A 20139-nucleotide genomic window follows, 5' to 3' on the forward strand; every position below is an offset into this window, starting at 1 on the left:
CATTCCCATGATCTTCGCTGCTGTCCTTACCAAGCGAAATATTTAAGACTTGAACTTCACCCTATCCAAACCAGGTGGTAATACCGCAATGAAGGACAGACTCAATGAACTCTTCATGTGACACTTTAGCTATGTTGACATAGCTACAACATTAGTTAGCACAAAGCAAAGATATTCGGAGCTATACAGCATGACAGGAGAGCAGAGCATCCACCAGTGTGATGCCAGACTAGCAGTGCCATCCCCATGTAATGCTCCAGGGACAGCTTTACTTAAGAGAAGCAGGGCTATGTAATCAGACCCCCAGCCTGTGATTAATGTGGCTCATCTGTCTTCAGGCCCGGGCGGCTCAGTACAACTTAGCACAGCTCACCCAAGATGCTGTTTACTGCACACCATTTTGCCCGAAGCCATGGAAATAAGTTGAATCCATTCCACCTAGAGAGCCATGAGATATGGAATAAGCTAGCATCCAACAAACTGTGAAAAACAGCCACAAAAATGAACTGCATGATTCCTGACTATACTTATGCCTAAGCTTTGTGCCATGTGTCTTTTATCAGTGGCCACGAGGATGTTTTGTTCCATTTCAGCAGCTCACCTTTTAAATGACTTGAGTCTTACAGGCAATCCGACTCTAGTTTAACTGCCCCTCAAGTGAAGCAAGGCTGAGCGAAGGATGGATTCATGATGCGTGCCAAGCATTTCCCAGTGCTAACATCATCAAAAGTACCTCACTACCTGTCGGCACACTGTATTAATGAGCTATTAGGTGTTTGTGGATAAACAATTTACAGTGTTGGCTTATTTACCGCATGCTCAGGGAAAAGTGCATCTGGGTTGGGGGCCTCCTCTCGCTAGGAAGCCCATCCATCTGCTGCCACCACCACGCTATTCATTCTGCCGCTCGGACAGATTTACACAAACCTTTTGTAGTTAGTCTGACATGTATATTTATTACGGGAAACTCTTAAAACAAGAGAACTGCACAGGGCATTGCAGTCCCCCCCTCCTCTCTGCATCTAATCTACAAACTGGATTTTAAATCAGCACAAGCAATGAAAATGGTATGTCTGTGGGAAAAAAATTTCTTTACTGTGAATCGATACTGACAATTCTATCTCTACGAGTACATACCTACAGTCGATGTGCAAAGTCAATAGTGCACTCTTAATGCAATGGGCACCTAACAGCAGGCTTGACAACTGCAATGCTCAATTCAGGAGGATTATGGACAGCCCCAAGAAAACTGCATGAGTAAAGATCAATCACCTCTATGCTGAAGATATTTTGAGAGTAGGATCATTCTTTAAGTTTAAACACAGACAGAGTCATCTCATGTAGGGCTGAGTCTAGAGCCTGCATGCATGCATGTCAAATGGCTATGGGTTTAATAACACACACACACACACACACACACACACACACACACACACACACACAGGAATCTCTTGTTTTATAAAGCTTGATATGCTTAAACTGCACATCTTTATTAATATTTTGGTCAAAGCTCCTTATTCTGAATAATGTCAGTATTATTACAGAAGAGGTAAAGAATGATGATTAATTAAATAAAAAAGTTTTAAACCTGCAATACTTTTTTGGCAGATGGCGTAAGGAACTATAGACACAACACTGACATATTATTATGTTTTAAGTTGATATGGTGAAATTGTTAGCTAACAGTTGTTTATTTGCACATCCAGCAGATATAGAGCAATATCATCATTTATTTGCAGTTGTGTTTCTGACAATGGCGATTATATATCTAATATTGTCTCTCCTTTTAACTCTGTTTGGTCTCCACCAAATATCTGGCTCCTTAGCTGCTTAATGCTCCACTATGTTCACCAGGTATATGCTAACCTTGTCTGTTTGGTACTGAGCAGGCAGTGGGTTTTTAGAGCTTTTTTTGCTGAAAACAGCTGCCTGCAGAGGCTGAAAATGACGCTATGACAGCGATGAGGCTGAACCAAAACAGTAAAGTTTCAGGATGGAAAACCAAAACGAGAGGAAAGAAGCTATAAAGCTCAGGCGAGCAGGCAGAAACAGCAGTCAGGTACCGTAATAATTCTGTGGTTTCTTCACTACAAGTGACCCCTTTCACATTACAAATAGTCATTTAATCTATTGTTATTATAAAAATATAGATTAAAGTTGCTTTACTTTGTTACATTTCCTATCTCTGGGTGGGGGTTTGAAACAATGACTGCACACGTTATATTATAAGCTACTGTATCACTTACCAAAGTCTTTGTGGGATGACATCCAGCCAATCGCTTTGATGGAGACAATAGCCAACAAGCCAGAGCCCACGAAGGAGCCAATCCCAGAGAAGAAGAAGAAGAGCCCCATGATGGCACTCTGCATGGACTTGGGGGCTGCAGAATAGGCAAACTCCAGACCTGCAACAACGAGAGTTAAAAAAACACACATATTTGTTGAATTTTTATGTAGGGTATAAAATAGTGAAATAGTTTAATAAAAGTTTTTAAATCAGTAGCAAATTTACAGCCAGTGTTTGTGTAATATACCTTGTAATACCATGCTATTTAGTCATATGTTATGCCTGAAAACATACTGTTGTGTGCATGTGTGTGATAGTGGAATAAACACGGTAACACTATATACTTGGGTACAATATATGTCTTTGTGCATCTATGTAAGACGGGTGGGTTTTGTTGACAGTGACTGTTTTCATTTCAGTATATTGTATGTGAGACCAAAAGATTTCCTCTGAAGCTGGCTGACAGCTAATTTTGCATGGTGGCACTGGTCTGTGGCGCGATTGTTGGGTATCTACGCTGCTTGTTACTGGCAACAGTTATTTCTGGAAAACACATCTCTCGGTATATTACTGTGTCTTGAAAGAAATAAAAGGACTGAGAAAATGGGCAAGGAACCTAAGAGAAAAAGAGATGAGGAGAGAAAAAACCCCATCAAATATGTGTATTTTTGCCCAGAGATCTGTCTGCCTGCAAGCTGACATTGATAATTTCATGGCACCTCAAACATGTGATTTTTCAAATGAGGCCCTATAGCTACATCTGTCGGGAGAGATTACAGAGCTGTAGTTAAATACGTTTGCCGTTTAAGACCTTCCTTGAAGGAGGACATTGTACAAATTAATGTGATGAGCAGTTTCCTTACAGATACCTGCGCAAGTTGTGCAAAAAAAAAAAATTCTGAGAAAAGGACTGAGATAATAGCATGGCAAACATAGGGCAATTACTCAGTGGAAAACATGAATAACCTTTCCAGAAGTTCACAGTGATACATTTGTTTATACTCTAAGCTAACCTTTTGATAGCAACAAACACTGGTCGATAGCTATGCCTATCACAGGGGATTGCAATGTCTTGTGAGGATTCTCAGATACAATAATGCAGGAAGGGAACAAGATTGTCACACTGTGTTAAACTCAGCTCTTGTATGTCTGTGACAACAATTATTCAAGAAACAATCAAAGTGATGTCCATGGTTTTCACCACCCACTTTTTCTTGACCAAAAGACAAAATTATTTGAGAAAAAAAAAAAGACAAATAAAGAAAGGCATAGAATTTAACATTAATATAGATTTTCTTCAAAAGGGCATTGTTGTAGGGGTGATTTTTCTTTCTTAGAAAATAACATTGGCCTTTACCATGTTTAAGTTCTTCCTGTAATTAAAACTACTGTAGGGAATTATTTTGCAAAGGTTTTTGCATATTCGTATTGTCTGAAAGCAGATAAACTTGGGTTGTGTACGACCAAAGAATTACCCATCATCCTACAAGACTGGGGATTGCAGCGAGGAAGTTTGATGGCACTGGAGGTTTTAAACAGATTTATTCAAACAGAAGAAGACTAAGGGGAAACTTTCCTCTTAACTAGACATATGTCACAATTCTGTCAGCCAATTTTCCTTGAGGTAAGCCCTGTGGGATGGTATGGAGGGAGGGAAGAGAGTAAGTTTATTTTAAGTATCCCTATAGCTTTGTTATGTCTGAATTTCACTTTCACAGGGATCCCTGAATTCCAGTGTTTTATAGAAGCCTTATGGAGTTGTCTTCAAGGGCTTTATAATACCTAAGCTTATTAAAAAAAATTTCAGTATTCATGGATTTTAAACTTAAAGATGACGAATGTGAATGTTCACTCCTACAAAAACCCTGTAGTGACTGCATCGGCTAAATAATCCGTCCACTGTGGTGAGTAAAAAAGTCTTAAATATTAATGGCTCAATCTTCAGTGTTGAAATCAAAATAAAGTGAGGGCTATATGGCCGAGCCTACAACAACTTGACCCGTAGTCATCACGGGTAGAGGCCTTAAAAATTCAAATCACTAAGATAATTGAGGCCTGAAGCCATACTCATGACTGCAGAGAAAATGACATAACGTTTAAAAACAAAAACTATAGATGGATAAAAATATACAAAACAGATAGATAAACACAATACAAGGCAGATTTCAGTTGTGCATTGCAGAGTATAGTTTAGAAAGAAAATGGGCCACAGCTGCCACATTGTAATGTTCTATATCACATTCAGTGCGTTTCTCACAGACACAAACTCCCCTCTTTTAATAAAAGAGAACACTGTTGCTGTTGTTCCCATTTTTGTGTCAGATTTTGCAGCCACAATTTGATATAACATTAGAGCAATTTTTCACTTTGTCACATTATTGTATTACTGGGGCAATATATCCTTACTTCTTATAGCGTTTAATGAAATGACATTTCGTGTTTAGGTCAGGTCTCACAAAAAGAACAAAAAATAAATGAGAGCTGGTGCTCAGTGCAGTTTTCAGTTGATGCCTTGAAAGTATCTAAAAGAAGTTTGCAGCTGTCAGTTCCAGCGTGAACTATCGTGACCTGCTTTGATTAAGTGATTTTCATCATTTTCCGGAAAGGAACAGGGAATGTATTTCAACGGGGAGAGCAAACACTGCTAAATTTCCATTAAAGGATTATGGATGGCCTTACACTGATGAGCATGTGTGTTCGAATGATATTTACTGGAATGAATTGTCTGAGCAGCAGTGGTAATTCAACTTTGAATTCAAATCAGACCTGGGGCCATATTCACAAGCTTCCCAGAGTGAAAAGTTGGTCCAAGTGCTGTAATTTAAAAAAATATTCTTAAAATGTTTTCTAATTAAATTCTCCTATCCTCTGTTAGTAGATAGAAGATTAAAGCATTCACACAGGATCTTAGGCATTAAAACCGCTGCTAAGGTGATAAAATAATGAATAGAGAAGAGGGTTATTACAAAGAAAGAGTTAATTAACCTAAGTCACACTCTAAGTGGCATCTAGTCATGCAGATAGTTTTGGTTTATTGTGCCAAGGTTTTGAGAAATCTGCCTTTGGAACTTTGGCTGACACCCCAATACCCCAGTGGAGATTAATCAAATTTTGTTTGTGCTCTACAGTGAGAGATTTGTCAACTTGCAGAAATGTTTAATAGCCTTTACACCATGCAAAGAATATCTCTGGTAGGCCACTGTGGGAAATATTGCATATCAATGAGCCAGATCACTGTAATATACTGTTTGAGATATTGCTTTACAGTAAGCCAAGGACTTCTTTTTTGTTCCTGCAGTTATTAGAGTCTACAGTATAATGTCTCTAAAAGTGGGAGTCGATGCATAGCGTTCTTACAAGGATGTTTAAGACTCATTCTCTAATTCTTTGGTCTACATACACATACAACTGACAGCACCCTCAAAGTGCTGGACTGATTATTAAACATACAATATTTTTCTGTGTATTCAAGTGGAATATGTCACCATGAACACCGTGTCAGCTGGGGAAGCATGCTAATTGGATAATTAAGTGTTTAACTTGCAATACAGTGTATGTCAGTACAATTTGTCAGTATTATCTTTTTTGTGACCGTGTGGTGGAGAGGCCATGGCATACATTGTGATTACTATTTCATATGCTGGTATATATATTTGAGTTTGTTTTGGTAAATGTCAACACACAAGGTGACTGAACATGGGGGTGAAAAGTTTATGTTATGACGTTAATTTGTGCTGCCTGTGACTAAACCCTCAGGGACACACCGTACAATATAAGGTACATTTCTGTGTATTTATCCATCTTATTATTTACGGTATCTGTTTGGACAACAAGCAGAAAGAGTGCTAATATGAGGCTGGTCATTGGCTGGGGCGAAGGAACAGCTTTCATCATCATTTCAAAGGTTACTTTATCCACACCTTGTTTATAAAATGTCCCATTACCAAACATTGTCTTGCAGTGGTGTGAGAAATTCAGGATAATCAATTATCAATCAACTTATCGGGCTATTTACTCTGGACTACAATAATAAGTAATCACATTAAGCTGGTGCAGTTTGGCAGTGAACCAAACAAACAGTTCAAAAAGGGTTATTATTCTTCGGAGTGGTTCAGTGTGAAGGTGAATCAAAGCTGGAGGATACTGTATCTTACGGTTAGTCTGAATCATCATGTTTACCTGACCACAGTGCTAAATGAGACACAAGATATATGTCAAAAAACTGTACCTGCAATGCTGGCAAAGACTTCGCTGATTCCTATCAGCACATATTGAGGCACTTGCCACCATATGGGTAAATCTGCAGCGTAGTAGATAACGTTGCCAAGCACCTGGTCGATGGTACCATTTGATTTGACGATATCTAAGCGTTTTGTCTCCAAAATACCTGAGGTGACAGACAAAGAAGAAATGTACATGAGCACAGTTAGCTGAGGGAAAATAAGCAGACATGGACAGAACATTGTCCTACAACACTACACACGCACACACACAAGCTATAATTCTGCAACCTACATACTAAACTAAAGAAAGAATGCAAATAGGGCATGTAGGGCTTGTATATTTTAGTAAGGATGAAAAAATGCTTATTAATGTATCACCCTGAAGTCCATGACACCAACAAACAGCCAAACTCTGCCAGAGTTAGAGGATTCAGTGACAGTCCATTAAGTATTTAGCTAGTTTTAAGGCTACCACTTAATTAAGATCACATCTGCACGCTTCCATACCATGGCATTTAGTAATGGATCAGTGTAGACGGTTCAATAAAAAGAGCCAAGCACTTGTCATCAACCGTTGCCGCCTCCTATAAGATTTATTTGATAGCTATTATCATGTAACCAGTGGCTATTTCCAGATAACTCCCAGAGACAGTCTCATATCATAACTACACTTAATGCTGTATTTGAGACGAGTTGTATCCTTGTAATCCGGCTATCCTATAATACCAGCCGTCCATCTCAGACAGTGTGGCCACTGGGCTGCCCAGAGCAAGTCTCACACTACAAACACACATCCCTGTTTTTCCCCCCCTTTACTAAACATCACACATCAGACATCCCAGTGTGATCCCTGGAAACTCTGCTCCAGCTTTTATATAAATATCTATAAAAACAAAAAAAACAAGAGATGCTTTTGGACACGTAAAAGCCATTAATCAAAGCAGATTAGTACATAAGGTTAGGAGAATGGGATAAAACATACTAACAAAAAAATTTTTCAAAAGCAGTCAGCGCAGCTTTTTAGGGCTGGCGCCAGCATGTGGCTGAAGTCTGGGACTGTTCTACACAAATGAAAAGGGATCAGATGCAGTCCACTGTCCGCTTGACAACATGTCTTCAGATGTCCCTTTGCACTACACAGGAGGTCCAGCTGTACTTGTGCCAAGCATGCCAGTGAGCATGATGAAACCCTGAAATACCACTGCACCAGTGTCATCATGACCAAGTCCTGTGCATTTCTCACATCACATGGTGATGAGAGTGATTGTAACTCGGAACAGCAGTGGTGTGGCCAGTGTTGTGGACACAGAGTGGCAGGCTGACAATGCAATGTGTTGGACTGGCTATTCTTTGGGCATGAGATGGCACACTTGGTCATTCACAACTATCCATCTGTCAGTCTCTGCACACAGCTAGTGGACAGATGCAGATAACTACTGCGACACACAAAATGACAGCTGGGGGAAATGCAGTTCAAAATGTAACAACAGTGTAAGGTTTCCAGGAGCCAATGTGTGTAACTGAATTGATATGATGCAAGGCAATGCTGGGGATGAGCAGCACACAGGTTCAGCAAATGATTCTCAGAAGATGACTGTAAAAAATACGATGCAGATCCAACATCATTACTACCAGCTCATGAACTCATTTTACAAAGTATATTACTGAACAGATTTGATCCAGTCGTCTGATATGACTCCTAAAATCCAGGTCAGAACCGTGTTGCAAAGTAGTTGTGTATTCACCTACTGTTCTGTGACCAATGGCCACACCACTGCACCATCGTAAACCCTTTCTCTCCACTCCCGGGACTCAAAATTGCTTTCTGCAATATTCAGAATTTATTTTGCCTGAATTCAAATGCAAGGACTGCACTTTCTTTCAAGAGACCAAATGGAAAAGTAAATACCTCAATAGCTTTTGAACATCAGAAATGAACATGTTAGAGCACCTTTCCTTCTAGGAATGCTCATGTCCAAAGAAAATATTACCTTAAACCAAACACATTAGACATATTGGATTTAGTTATTAGACCTTTTACCACATCTCACTGATTGAAAAGGATGGTTCTGATGGGCTAAGTCAGGCTCGAATAACTCTCAGACTAGAACATCCAAAGACTCCCTCGACAAACTTTCTCAACTCTGTGCCATGTCCATATTAAGTAAGGCACAGGGATGAGAGGTAAAAACACCACACCACACAAATGTTTAGATGAGGACTATTTCCTTTAAACGATACATACATACAGTCTATAGGTCATACTCACTACTTACTGTATAAACAGCTGCTTAAATCAGCCATTGGTAATACGTGATCTTGGATTTGAGCTGATTAAATGGGCCATAAGATGAGCTTTGACCATTTATGGAAAAATGTAATGCTCCTTTTTAGAATAATATTGAACTACATTTAAATGCCGTTTCATACGTATTGGTTTGTTCTGGTTGTACTGGACCATGTGGCCTTTTACACATTCTGCTGGCAGATGACTATAAAGAGGTAAGAATTAATAACTTTATTATGCAGATGAGGATTAAGACAATTAGCAGTTTGTGACTATGACATGACACACTTAGTATTTATTTGAAGACTCCAGTAGTCTTTTTGCAAAGTGCACTCATGGAGCTGCTCAAGCGGCATACAGATAGAAAAAAATGGCAACTTATCTCTAATATTGTTGTTGTGCTCAAATGGCATCTATGGAAATATTTGTTGGAGCTTTGTGGTCTGGACTGTAAAATCACTTGTTAAAATCATCTGAAACAATCAACATGGCCTCTAATAGGTACTTTAATTTTCTAATGAAAAAGCTAATAAGATTATATTATTAGTTTTATTTAAAATGTTGAACCTCTACATGTGCTAGTTCCTAATTCATATTTACTCAAAAATGTAATTATCCCTCACAATTGTTGTCAAATGTGATTCAGTGCATGTTTAACAGTCAATTGGCAATCTGGTTAAAGCACACCAGTAAATATCTGAAAGGTCACAAATGACAGAATATGTTCATTTTCTATGTGGTGGATGTATTGTGCATCTGAGAAAGGCCAGTGGTTGTGGAAAATATAATGTGCAGTGATTCTAAGGAGTGTTACTGATTTGCTTTCTTCCTGCCTCCAGGCTTGTCTCTCTCAAAACATTTTGCCTGAATGTATCAATGCAGCAGCACTCGCTGTCAGGCCTGGCTGAGACTTTATTTTCAAAATAATCCACAGGCTGGAAGTGAATAGGGCTGAGCAGCACTGACGCATGCGGGTGCAGTCACTTAGGACCAAAAAGTAAGACGCCACAGCTCCCCCTCTGTTCTACAGGGCGAGGAAAAAAGGCAAACTCCAGAGCAATGCAGTAAAGGCAACCAAGTGTTGAAATTATACCCAAATCATACATAAAGCAGATCAAAAAATGCCTTAGCAACAATACTCCCCATATAGCCAGCCACATTTTGTGAGGAACTGACATATTGACAGCATGTTATATCTCCAAAAACAATATTTAGAATTAAATTTAATAAATGATGTAAATGATGCACTACAGCTGCATTGCTCATTGCCTTGGAAGAACTGATTGCATGTGGCATTTACCACAAGAGCTTACTCTGTTGTTTCATTAGAGTTTGTCTGGCCTACTTATGCGACAGCAAAGAGAGGACATGTCTGTTAGTGCACTCACCCGCTGCTACAGCCGAGCACATAACAAAGAACATCCCCACTGCAATCCTCTTCAGAGAGGAAGGCAGCAGCCCACGGCGTTTCAGGATGGGGTCCACCACTTTGTCCTTAAGGGGAATCAGCATAAGGATGAGCAGTGCATCAAACATGGTGAGCCAGGCGGCCGGGAAGCGGAACGTCATCTGGGGGGTCCAGAGAAGAAAGATGAGGTAAAATTGTGCAAAAAGCAACAAAGCATGAAAACTTCGGAGAATGTCAGTGCATTCCAACAGAGTTCACCAAGTGTATGTGTGCAGGTGTGTGTGACAGTGTGTATACTTGGGGCTTCATATTGCTTTGGCACCCCCAGGTGGTCAAAAACAAACATAATGAAATTATAAATAGTGAATTCACGGTAAAGAAAGCATACAGTCAAATACATTATTAGTAAGTACATAGTAGAATTAGCATTATTATACTCTTGATTTTGTTTTTGTTTTTATTATCATCATCATTATTATTATTATCATTATTATTATCATTATTATTATCATCATCATCATCATCATCATCATCATAAGTAGTAGTAGTATTGTTTTACATACTTATCTATAAAATGTGTAAGTAGAACAAAAGACAAAGAGTACTTCAAAAAAAGAAAACAAGTTTTCAGCACAAATCTAAATCTATTACCATAAAGTGTAACATATGAAATGAATAATTACACCGTGCAAACAGACTGAATGAAATCCATTGTGAACACACAAAGTACCTACAAGTTAAGGCAATATCTCATTGAGTGAGCCATGAAAGATTGCAAACTGCAGGAGATGTTTTTTTGCAATTCAAATTCCAAGTGCCATCAGAGCTCCTGATGTGTCTCTGGTTTAACACTTCTGATAGCATCATTTATTCTCAAATTGAATTTCCATTTCTGGGAGTAACCGCTGGCTATCTATGTGCAGCTCCTCAGAGAGTGTTTTCCTCCCTTGTTTGTGCATTATCATATTCAAAATGATAGAAAGTATGAAGTGAGAATTTTCCTTTGCCAAGGAAAGCCTGGCATGAATGACTGAGGTTTCCCAGCAGGCCCAGGTCTGTAGTGGGCATGATGTTCTGCTTTTTCTACTTCACCAAAAGGATGACATACATATGTACTGTAGGCATATATATATATATATATATATGTGTGTGTGTGTGTGTGTGTGTGTGTACAAACACACTCTACATCATGGTTCCCATGTTAGGAGCTCAAGATATTTTCTAATCATTGCTTTTTTGTGGAATACTGGGTAGTTTTACTTCTTCTGGCAGGAAAACGTATTAAAATGAAGAGAGAAGAAGTGAGAAGATAAAAGATAAAAATCAATCTCTGCTTAAAATACGGCTGTACGGCTTATAGGAATATATGACATCAAATCGGTATGAACCATCAACTCCTCTGTTTAAGACATGAAATATTTCATCCATTTTCAACATTAATATCTATCAAACATTCATCTTTATGTATAAATGTATGGTTCAAAATCATAGCCTACCAGAAGTATTTTGTAACGTTTTCAACTAATTCTGATGTCCATTCATATCCAACCCGACAAGCAAAGAATATTCATCTCCCTTATTATCATACAACTTTTGGCCAAAATTCCTTAAAATACAGAGGACCGTCACTTTGGAATACTATTCCCCTTTCTATCAAAATCAGTCCATCCATTAAGTCAATACTTATGTCATGGTTAAAATTTCAATATGTGTGTTGTGTATGTTTTGTTAAATCGTTTGTCAATATTGTTATTATTATCTTTAGTTCTATAATAATTTTGTATAATATCAACTGAAAAGCCAGAGGGGAGGTTTCACTGTAAGCCCTTGGGGGTTTCTTACCTCCCCTGCATAATTCAGTGTATTTTTATATATATATATTTTTTCTTTTTTTTTTTTTTTTTATGTGTCTATGTGCTACTAAAATAAAAATATAAAAAATAAATAAATAAAAAAAAAAACCTTCCACAATGTAATTCAAAGCATTACCAATGCAAAGAGCCAAAAAGCATTTACTGTACGTAAAATACATGTCACTACAACAGAGTAGTAATCTCAAGACCTAATCTAATTATAACTAATTACAGCACATTCACTCACATGCCTCACATTCTCAGTTATTATTATTAGTATGTGCTTTGTTTCCTTCAAGAGAAGAGTACTTGCTCGGCTTAGCCAATGAAATGTGTCAGGTGATGTGAGGGAGAAAAACACAGAGGTACCTAATCTCACTTCCTTTTTGATGTTGAGAAGTGTCAAAGCTGGTAGCAGAAGAGGCTTAGTTCCGTATTTTAAGATAAATAGTGTGTGAAGGGAAGAAAAGAAAAAAATTCTAACATAGTTCTCAAACGCAGTTAAACACAGTGGAATGAGTAAACAAAACTATGTCAGTTTCATGTCGGTGTCACAAATACATATAATTGTGAAATGTAAGAATATATACTGTATATAGCATTTATACAACACTTGGTCAGATTGTGTGGTTAACAGGCAAGTGTTTCACTTCATATTTCCATGAAGTCAGCGCACTTTGCATTCACTTGAAGCGTGCCTGCTGAAAAAGAGAGTACACCTCTCACATTTTTGTAAATATTTTATTATATCTTTTCATGTGACAACACTGAAGAAATGACACTTTGCTACAATGTAAAGTAGTGAGTATGCATTTTGTATAACTGTAAATTTGCTGTCCCCTCAAAATAACACATCACACAGCCATTGATACTGATACTGGTCACTGGAAGTTCAACATGGCCCCTCATGGCAAGGAAACCCCTACATAAAGATGGCCTTAGGCTATAAGAAGATTGTCAAGACCCTGAAACTGAGTTGCAACACAGTGGCCAAGAACCATACAGCGGTTCAACAGGACTGGCCTCGCCATGGTAGACCAAAGAAGTTGAGTGCACGTGCTCAGCATCATATCCAGAGGTTGTCTTTAGGAAATAGATGTATGAGTGCTGCTAGCCTTGCTGCATAGGTTGAAGGGGTGGGGGGTCAGCCTGTCAGTGCTCAGACCATACGCTGCACACTGCATCAAACTGATCCACAAACAGTTTGCTGAAGACAAGCAGACTAAGGACGTGGATTACTGGAACCATGTCCTGTGGTCTGATGAGACCAAGATAAACTTATTTGGTTCAGATGGTGTCAAGCATGTGTGACGGCAACCAGGTGAGGAGTACAAAGACAAGTGTGTCATGCCTTCAGTCAAGCATGGTGGTGGGAGTGTCCTGGTCTGGGGCTGCATGAGTGCTACCGGCACTGGGGAGCTACAGTTCATTGAGGGAACCATGAATGCCAACATGTACTGTGACATACTGAAGCAGAGCATGATCCCCTCCCTTCTGAGACTGGGCCGCAGCGCAGTATTTGAACATGATAACAACCCCAAACACACCTCAAACAGTAAATTTACACTGTTATACAAGCTGTACACGAACTACTTTACATTGTAGCAAAGTGTCATTTCTTCAGTGTTGTCACATGAAAAGATTTAATCAAATATTTACTAAAATGTGAGGGGTGTACTCACTTTTGTGAGATACTGTATGTATATATATATATATATATATATAGTGTGTTGTCTCTATGTGTCTTGAATAAAATCATATCATATACGTACTACACTCCTTTGTCTATTCCAGTTTCATCACCTTTAAACCATAGATTTTTAAGCCATGTATCACGTGGAGTAACTGAGGGGTTTCAGCCATCAAAGCCATCCAAAATATAACATACAATCAGTCAGACTAAGACACAGGTACGCCTGACTTAATTAAGGCGTTACCAACCTTTGCTGGTTGGGAAAAACAAATCACAATGTCAAGCCACAGATGTCACCACAAGGATGCTATTTTTTTAATTAAACAACAAACAGGTACTTGGACTTTAGGTTACCTGGTGGAGGTCAGCAGTGCTGTTCGAGGCACTATCAGGAATCCTCAGATGGAGGCTCTGCAGGACGTAAGTTGTCTGCATCTGCAACACAATAAGGAGATTAGCGTCTCAGCGCGAAGTAACTCTCCACTTTATGATCACCTGGATGTCTAGTGCAAAACCATTCTTCTCCAATATTGAATCGGAAAATAATTTTCCCTCATATTACCACATGCGTGTGCTTATCTGTATCCAGAAAGCCTAAATTCCCATATTACATTCCTTCACATTTTTCATGTTGTGTGAAACGTGGCTCATACATTATGACTCAATTTAAAATGGGTCGAACTTACCTGGAAGTACACAGTCCAGTATGGGATAAGGGCTAAGAAAACGGGGAGGATTTTCATCAGGGCTTTCACTTCCTCTACTTTCTCTTCTGGAAATGTTCCTCCATAGGTCACTTTGGCACTGTCTAGTAGTGTTGGTTTATTGCTTTATAGGAATAAAAAAAATCAAAAACAACCTTAAACCTAAAATAATATTTAAAACTACAGTGTGATTAAAGGCATAAAAGTAAACACGTAAATAAATACAGGATACACTAGAAGTATTCTAAACTCTTGGAAGTGTGAGACTTAAGCAGCCTTTTTGTGAACATCTTACCCTTAAATAACAGCACTTCTAGAGATACGGGAAAAAACTTTATTCTAAAGCCTATAATCCCCATCTCTGGAGAAAATGTCTTAATAAGGAATTCTTGAAAGGCTGCGGGATTGGCCAATTTAAAATATTCAATGTCGAGTTTTTGAACCAATTGTGCTACTTTGGTTCAAAGTCAAGTAAGATCACTTCAGAATAACTTTTCACCACAGGGAATGAAGATGAATGCTTGGACCAAGCAGGGGAAAAAAAGAATTATACCGGGGGATCAAAGAAGGGTTTAACAGAAAGGTCTACCAACAACATCTAGCTGTGTTATTCCCCTGGATCAGAGTCACCATCTGACTAAACTTAAACTCAAAATACTTTTACCCTGTTTGAAAGAGCCTTCCCACTGAGATTGACGAATGCAATTATTGTGATCGTGTTTTTTGTCATTGAGGGACTGAATTTACCAATTTTTGTGGTCTGACAATACAGTTTTATGTCATCTGTTTGGCGTAGTGGATAAGTCACATTCCTTTGGTATGAGAGACCTGGGTTCAATTCCCCACTGTGACACATCCACCAATGTGTCCCTGAGCAGGACGCCTAACCCCTAATTGCTCCAGAGGCGTGCGACCTCTGACATCTATAGCAATTGTAAGTCACTTTGGATAAAAGCGTCAGCTAAATTAATAAATGTAAATGCTCTGACCGGAGCAGGTAAGGCTCCTTTGGTTTTGGGGAGCAGCAGGCGAAGCCCAGGATCTTGAACATGTCGGTGAAGGCGCTACCATCAGCAGGCTTGGTGATGAAAACGGTACGTCCCAGGAGAAAGACCAGGAAGGAGACCCCGAGGCACACAGTGGGAATGATGTAGCCGAGCTCAAAGCTGACATTTTGCTGGATGTAGGCCACACCTCCAAGAGACAAGATGGCTCCTAAATTGATGCACCAGTAGAACCAGTTGAAGAATCTGCGAGTGGCCTCTGGCCCTCTGTCTTTGACCTAAGATCAAACATGGTGCAGGATGACAGCAGCCAGTCATGTCATTAAAAGTTGTTCACACATACAGGGAAAAGTGTCTCAAAAAACGACAGTCTTAACATTGCTACATTTGTGTGTTATACCAGTTTGATTTGTCAGATTAAAAGTAGTGTGGTCATCAGCCCTTGCAAGTTTTCAAAACCACATGAGGAAAATAATTATCTTACGCATTTAAATGGCAGCTGTAACTACAAAAAAGACTGACCTTAAAAATCCTGACAATACATGAAAGAAAAGACAAACTGCCCTGACAAAGAGGAACCGTGATCACAAGCTGAAACTGACAGGGATGTGACATCTCATTTCATTACTCACTCATAAAATGGCTTAAATTACTGTGATAATAATGTAATTAATAGTGATGTATTTTTGAAGCTCTGTGGTTCCCTGGGATATCTAAAGCCTCATGAAATCAATAGAAGCATAAGGCAACAAGAGTTTTTAAAGGTATGTAGGGGATGGCTAACCAAAAACAAACAGCAACTTTTGTTTTATTCTTTATCTGCCTACTGTGGCTTTGAGCATTCTTACAGAATTTGCTATGATAGCCTGTAGACGCCATTAGCTTACCAAACTGCAATAAATTCAGTTAAAGGCCCATGAGGGCAAATAATATTATTCTCATAATGGCACTGATCTATTCCACATGAAGTTATCCCTGTGGAGGAAAAGATTTTATCAATGCATGATGAAGTGGATATGTCTTTTATATATGAGAAGAAATAATGCAGCAGTACAGCTACAATTAACTACTTGGGAGATAATGTCACAGCATTCACAAGCCGATGCTAAGCATAAATCTTTCTGGAGTTGTGCAGTGTAGTTAAAAAGCTCAAACTGACCACCTGATTGCCATGTGTTGCCAACAACTGCATTATAACACATTTCAAAATAATATACTTTGTAGCTCCTACTGTACCTCAATGTTTGACAAAAGATCAGTCAGAAGTTCCCTCTAGCCTTTATCAGGACAAGACAACCATTTAATTGACTATCTTGTTTCAGTGTTGATCCTCCATCAAACACAGAATATGATCAGTAAATATTACAATAATTGTATATCTGCAGTGACTCATAAAAGAACAAAAATACAGATTCCTCCCTTCATTATGCTGCCTACACATCCGCATTAGCAGCCCCAGTAAAACTGTAACTTTATGAATAATATGCTCAAGTTGCATATTAATACAAAAACAAAATAAACTCACAACATTCACTATGGCAATTTTCACACTGCAAGAGGGTGCAATTATTTCTTAGACAGAGTTCAAGCCGAATGTAACAAGAAATCTTCAGTTTTACTCAAACCGAGCAAATTTCAAGCATTAACAGCTCCCACTGCCACTTAATTAGGACTTTCAGCTGGAGGAGGATTAGAGAGAAAATTGTGTTTTGAAGAGATGCAGTTCACATTACATCTTCAGTACTCGTAAAAAAAAAATTCCATGTTTTGTCATGTTTATAATGATTTTAGCTTGACAGTCACTGGCACCAGCAAAAATGTAGCTCATTTATTCCACAGGTTGCTGTTTTCTTTCTGCTGTGTGCTGCTGTAAAATGTACCCATTTTTGTGTTTCTCTTTTGTTTTCCTCCAATGTATGGATTTTGCTTGATGTTTTGTATTGTTTGTGGTTGAACATGATCAAAGGGAGCATTGACAGAACTTCTTGTAAAATCTTGTAATGAGTGTAGTGGGCAACTCTTATTCTCCCACTAAACCCCTTTGAAAGATTTTACCCACTCAAAAACAATGACCCAATTTATGAACTTTTCTATTTTTATGACTGCTTCTTCTAGAAGCTCTTCTGGATAATCTGACATTATTTTCTTGCCAAACTGACGGATGTGTTGCGTTTCACTTCTCATTACCACTAAAGTATCATTCAAGGAATTGTTCTTGGCTGTTTGCGTCCGTGTGTACATTAGGGTAACATCACTAACTCTACGCTATGCTCCAAAATGTCAGCTTTATAATGGAAACTCTGAAGTGACCATGATGATCAATGGCATGAACATGAATGTCTAAGTGAATTTGTCATGGGGCAGCAGAAATCCCATCACATGTCTGACCTCCCAGATGTCACACTGCATACCCAATCCATTCAGGCTTATGTCAGAATATGTATTCAAAGACCTTCTAGCCTATTCAGCATCATTTATATATTACAGACCTTGAGATCAGAAAGTAAAATTGTTCATACTCTACCTGATCTGCCCCAAAGGGAGTGATGTTGGACTTCACAGTACCCACACCTAATGCAATTAAAAAAAGTGCACTGTAGACTACTGGGCCACAATATGGGCTGCGAATGGGGCAGGTCACATTGCTTGGAGGGGTACTGTTTGTGCTCAGACACTCAGCAGGTTGCACAGGAAATGCCACCTCTTCTCCACATAGGTTTATCCTGGTGTCTTCATTTGAAATGAAAGGGAAAAATAGCATGCCAATAAAGTATAGGATCAAACTTGAAACAATTGTCCAGAATTTCCCAAGGTATGCATCCGCCAGCCAGCCTCCAAATGGTGAAATCAGGTAGGTAACTCCCATGAACATCAGAGGCCCCTGGCTCGCCTGAGTGCCCTCCCAATAAAAGGGACTACTATTGAGAAAAAGCACAAGATTGGATGTGATGCCGTAGAATGCCATCCTTTCTAATGATTCAGCCAGCAGGATGGCAGCACACGCCAGTCCTCTTCCTTGGAAAACTGATGGTGGTGAAGGTATGGTCCCAGAATCTGAGTCCAAGAGAGGGGTGCTCTCATTGGCATCCCTGTTGTTAGCCATTCTGAACCAACGTAAGGGGTTGGGTTTTTCTTTATTAGTAAGCGTTCAGACCTATAAAGAAAATAACAGAGGTTAAACAGGTTAATGAAATGCTGTCATCACCGTTTACACAGACATGACAGCTACATTTTTGTCTGATTTGCCCAAGGAGAGCCCATTTCCTCATCATTAATAAGTTAACATAGGCACTTGGTATTAACGTTAACGTTACACACCTTAAGTAAGCTAGCTTTAGCGCAACGTTAGTTTGGTAAGAGTTTGAATTTTGCATTACCTTTAGTTATTGAAACGCGTCCAAGTGCTCTTTAATTATCTCCATTAAGTGTCTGATTTGTCTCGTCTTAAATCATTACTTTCTCAAAGGAGAACTGGAAGTCAACAAAAAAAAAACAGTGTCACAGTACTACCGCGTGACAGCTCAGGCAACAAACTGTCGCACTTGCGTTCTTCTGGAACCGATCTAAAAGTGCAAGGGACCCGACGTGCCGTGTAAAACAAGGCGAGTTGCAGCCTATCCATGTGATTTGGATGTTAGTTCCGTTTCCGCAGGCGTTTAAACCGCCGAGAGAAGGAAGTGGTCCTGCGTGTTTTTTTTTGTTGTCGCGGATTCTGGCATCGACAAACTTGTCAGAAGAGGTGGCGTGTGTGCTCTGAGTTGGTGTTTGTGTGGGACATAAATGGTGGTCTCGAGACAAAACACTGAAATGGGCCTGGAGAGTGCCTGTAACAGTACGCGCTACCGTCATGTGTTTCCAGGGGAACATATAGGCGACGGACTTGTAAACATGTTTGATGGGCTAGACTTGTGGTGCTCGCGTGTAGCTTTTTGCTCTACGTGTAACTGGCAGGTATGCCTTCAGGAAATGTGATAGGAGTTTAGCGAGCATACTAAAAAAAAGCACACACGGCTCGGCTTGCTGCATTTATTCCATCTGGTTTTAACTAATGTTTAGTTACATGTTAGTTCGTCAGACCAGCCTTTAGAGAAGATATGAAAATACTCTTTCTTGCTTGTCTCAGCCCCAAAACAGGGAACTGCACTACAGCTGAGAGGATAAGGTAATTTACATCATTGCTAAGTGTAGCTAACGTTAGGTTGTTAATATTTACCAGGTGAGGCTGCATTCGGCAGTAACAGTGTAGTTATCTGTGTTTAACCAGTGTTATCTCAAAAGAAAGCTGTAGTTGTGAAACTGCCTGCTGTACAGTGGCTATAGTAAGTTAAATAAGATATGACTTGATTCAGGAAGATGGAGCTCTAGGCAGGAAGCTGTGTAGATAACAGCAAAACAAAACTGCAAAATCCTTTAAGATAAAAGTTAGTTTTAATGTTTGTAAGTTTGCTTAACCATCCTGCCTTCCTACCAGCCATATTCTATATATTACTCAACCTGAGTCTTTTACTTTAGGTCCCACATTGAATCAGCAGGACACACTTGTGAGCTCAGAGATGCAGCAGAATTTCAGTCTCCAGCTGAGGTGGCAAACTTAGTATCTCGAAATCCTCCATTTGAGGGTGCACTGGCCATTCATCTGTACAAAGCAGGCAGACTTCTCTTAGGTAAACATCCTTGCTG

The 20139-nt window shown here is 39.2% G+C and overlaps 2 protein-coding genes across 4 annotated transcripts in view; one reads left to right on the forward strand and one right to left on the reverse strand.

Annotated features, from left to right (window-relative positions):
• The window catches only part of slc15a4 (solute carrier family 15 member 4), a 25524-nt gene extending 6337 nt beyond the window's left edge, over positions 1-19187 (reverse strand). The window contains exons 1-8 of the mRNA XM_046034217.1: positions 18837-19187; positions 17984-18613; positions 15445-15737; positions 14438-14579; positions 14106-14186; positions 10186-10366; positions 6516-6674; positions 2247-2405 (exon numbers count right to left, since the gene is read on the reverse strand). Of these exons, the coding sequence (XP_045890173.1) occupies positions 2247-2405; positions 6516-6674; positions 10186-10366; positions 14106-14186; positions 14438-14579; positions 15445-15737; positions 17984-18562 (1594 nt within the window). The 5' untranslated portion in view covers positions 18563-18613; positions 18837-19187. The remainder of the gene's footprint in view (positions 1-2246; positions 2406-6515; positions 6675-10185; positions 10367-14105; positions 14187-14437; positions 14580-15444; positions 15738-17983; positions 18614-18836) is intronic.
• The window catches only part of glt1d1 (glycosyltransferase 1 domain containing 1), a 16889-nt gene continuing 15897 nt past the window's right edge, over positions 19148-20139 (forward strand). Inside the window, exons 1-2 of one of the 3 annotated variants that reach the window (XM_046034219.1) lie at positions 19148-19621; positions 19972-20123. In XM_046034219.1, coding sequence (XP_045890175.1) covers positions 19554-19621; positions 19972-20123 — 220 coding nt within the window. In that variant the 5' untranslated portion in view covers positions 19148-19553. The remainder of the gene's footprint in view (positions 19622-19971; positions 20124-20139) is intronic. The other 2 variants (XM_046034220.1, XM_046034218.1) reach the window with 2 other exon arrangements.

This window comes from Micropterus dolomieu, linkage group LG21 (assembly GCF_021292245.1).
Source record: "Micropterus dolomieu isolate WLL.071019.BEF.003 ecotype Adirondacks linkage group LG21, ASM2129224v1, whole genome shotgun sequence".
In the NCBI taxonomy this organism is placed as follows: Eukaryota; Metazoa; Chordata; class Actinopteri; order Centrarchiformes; family Centrarchidae; genus Micropterus; species Micropterus dolomieu.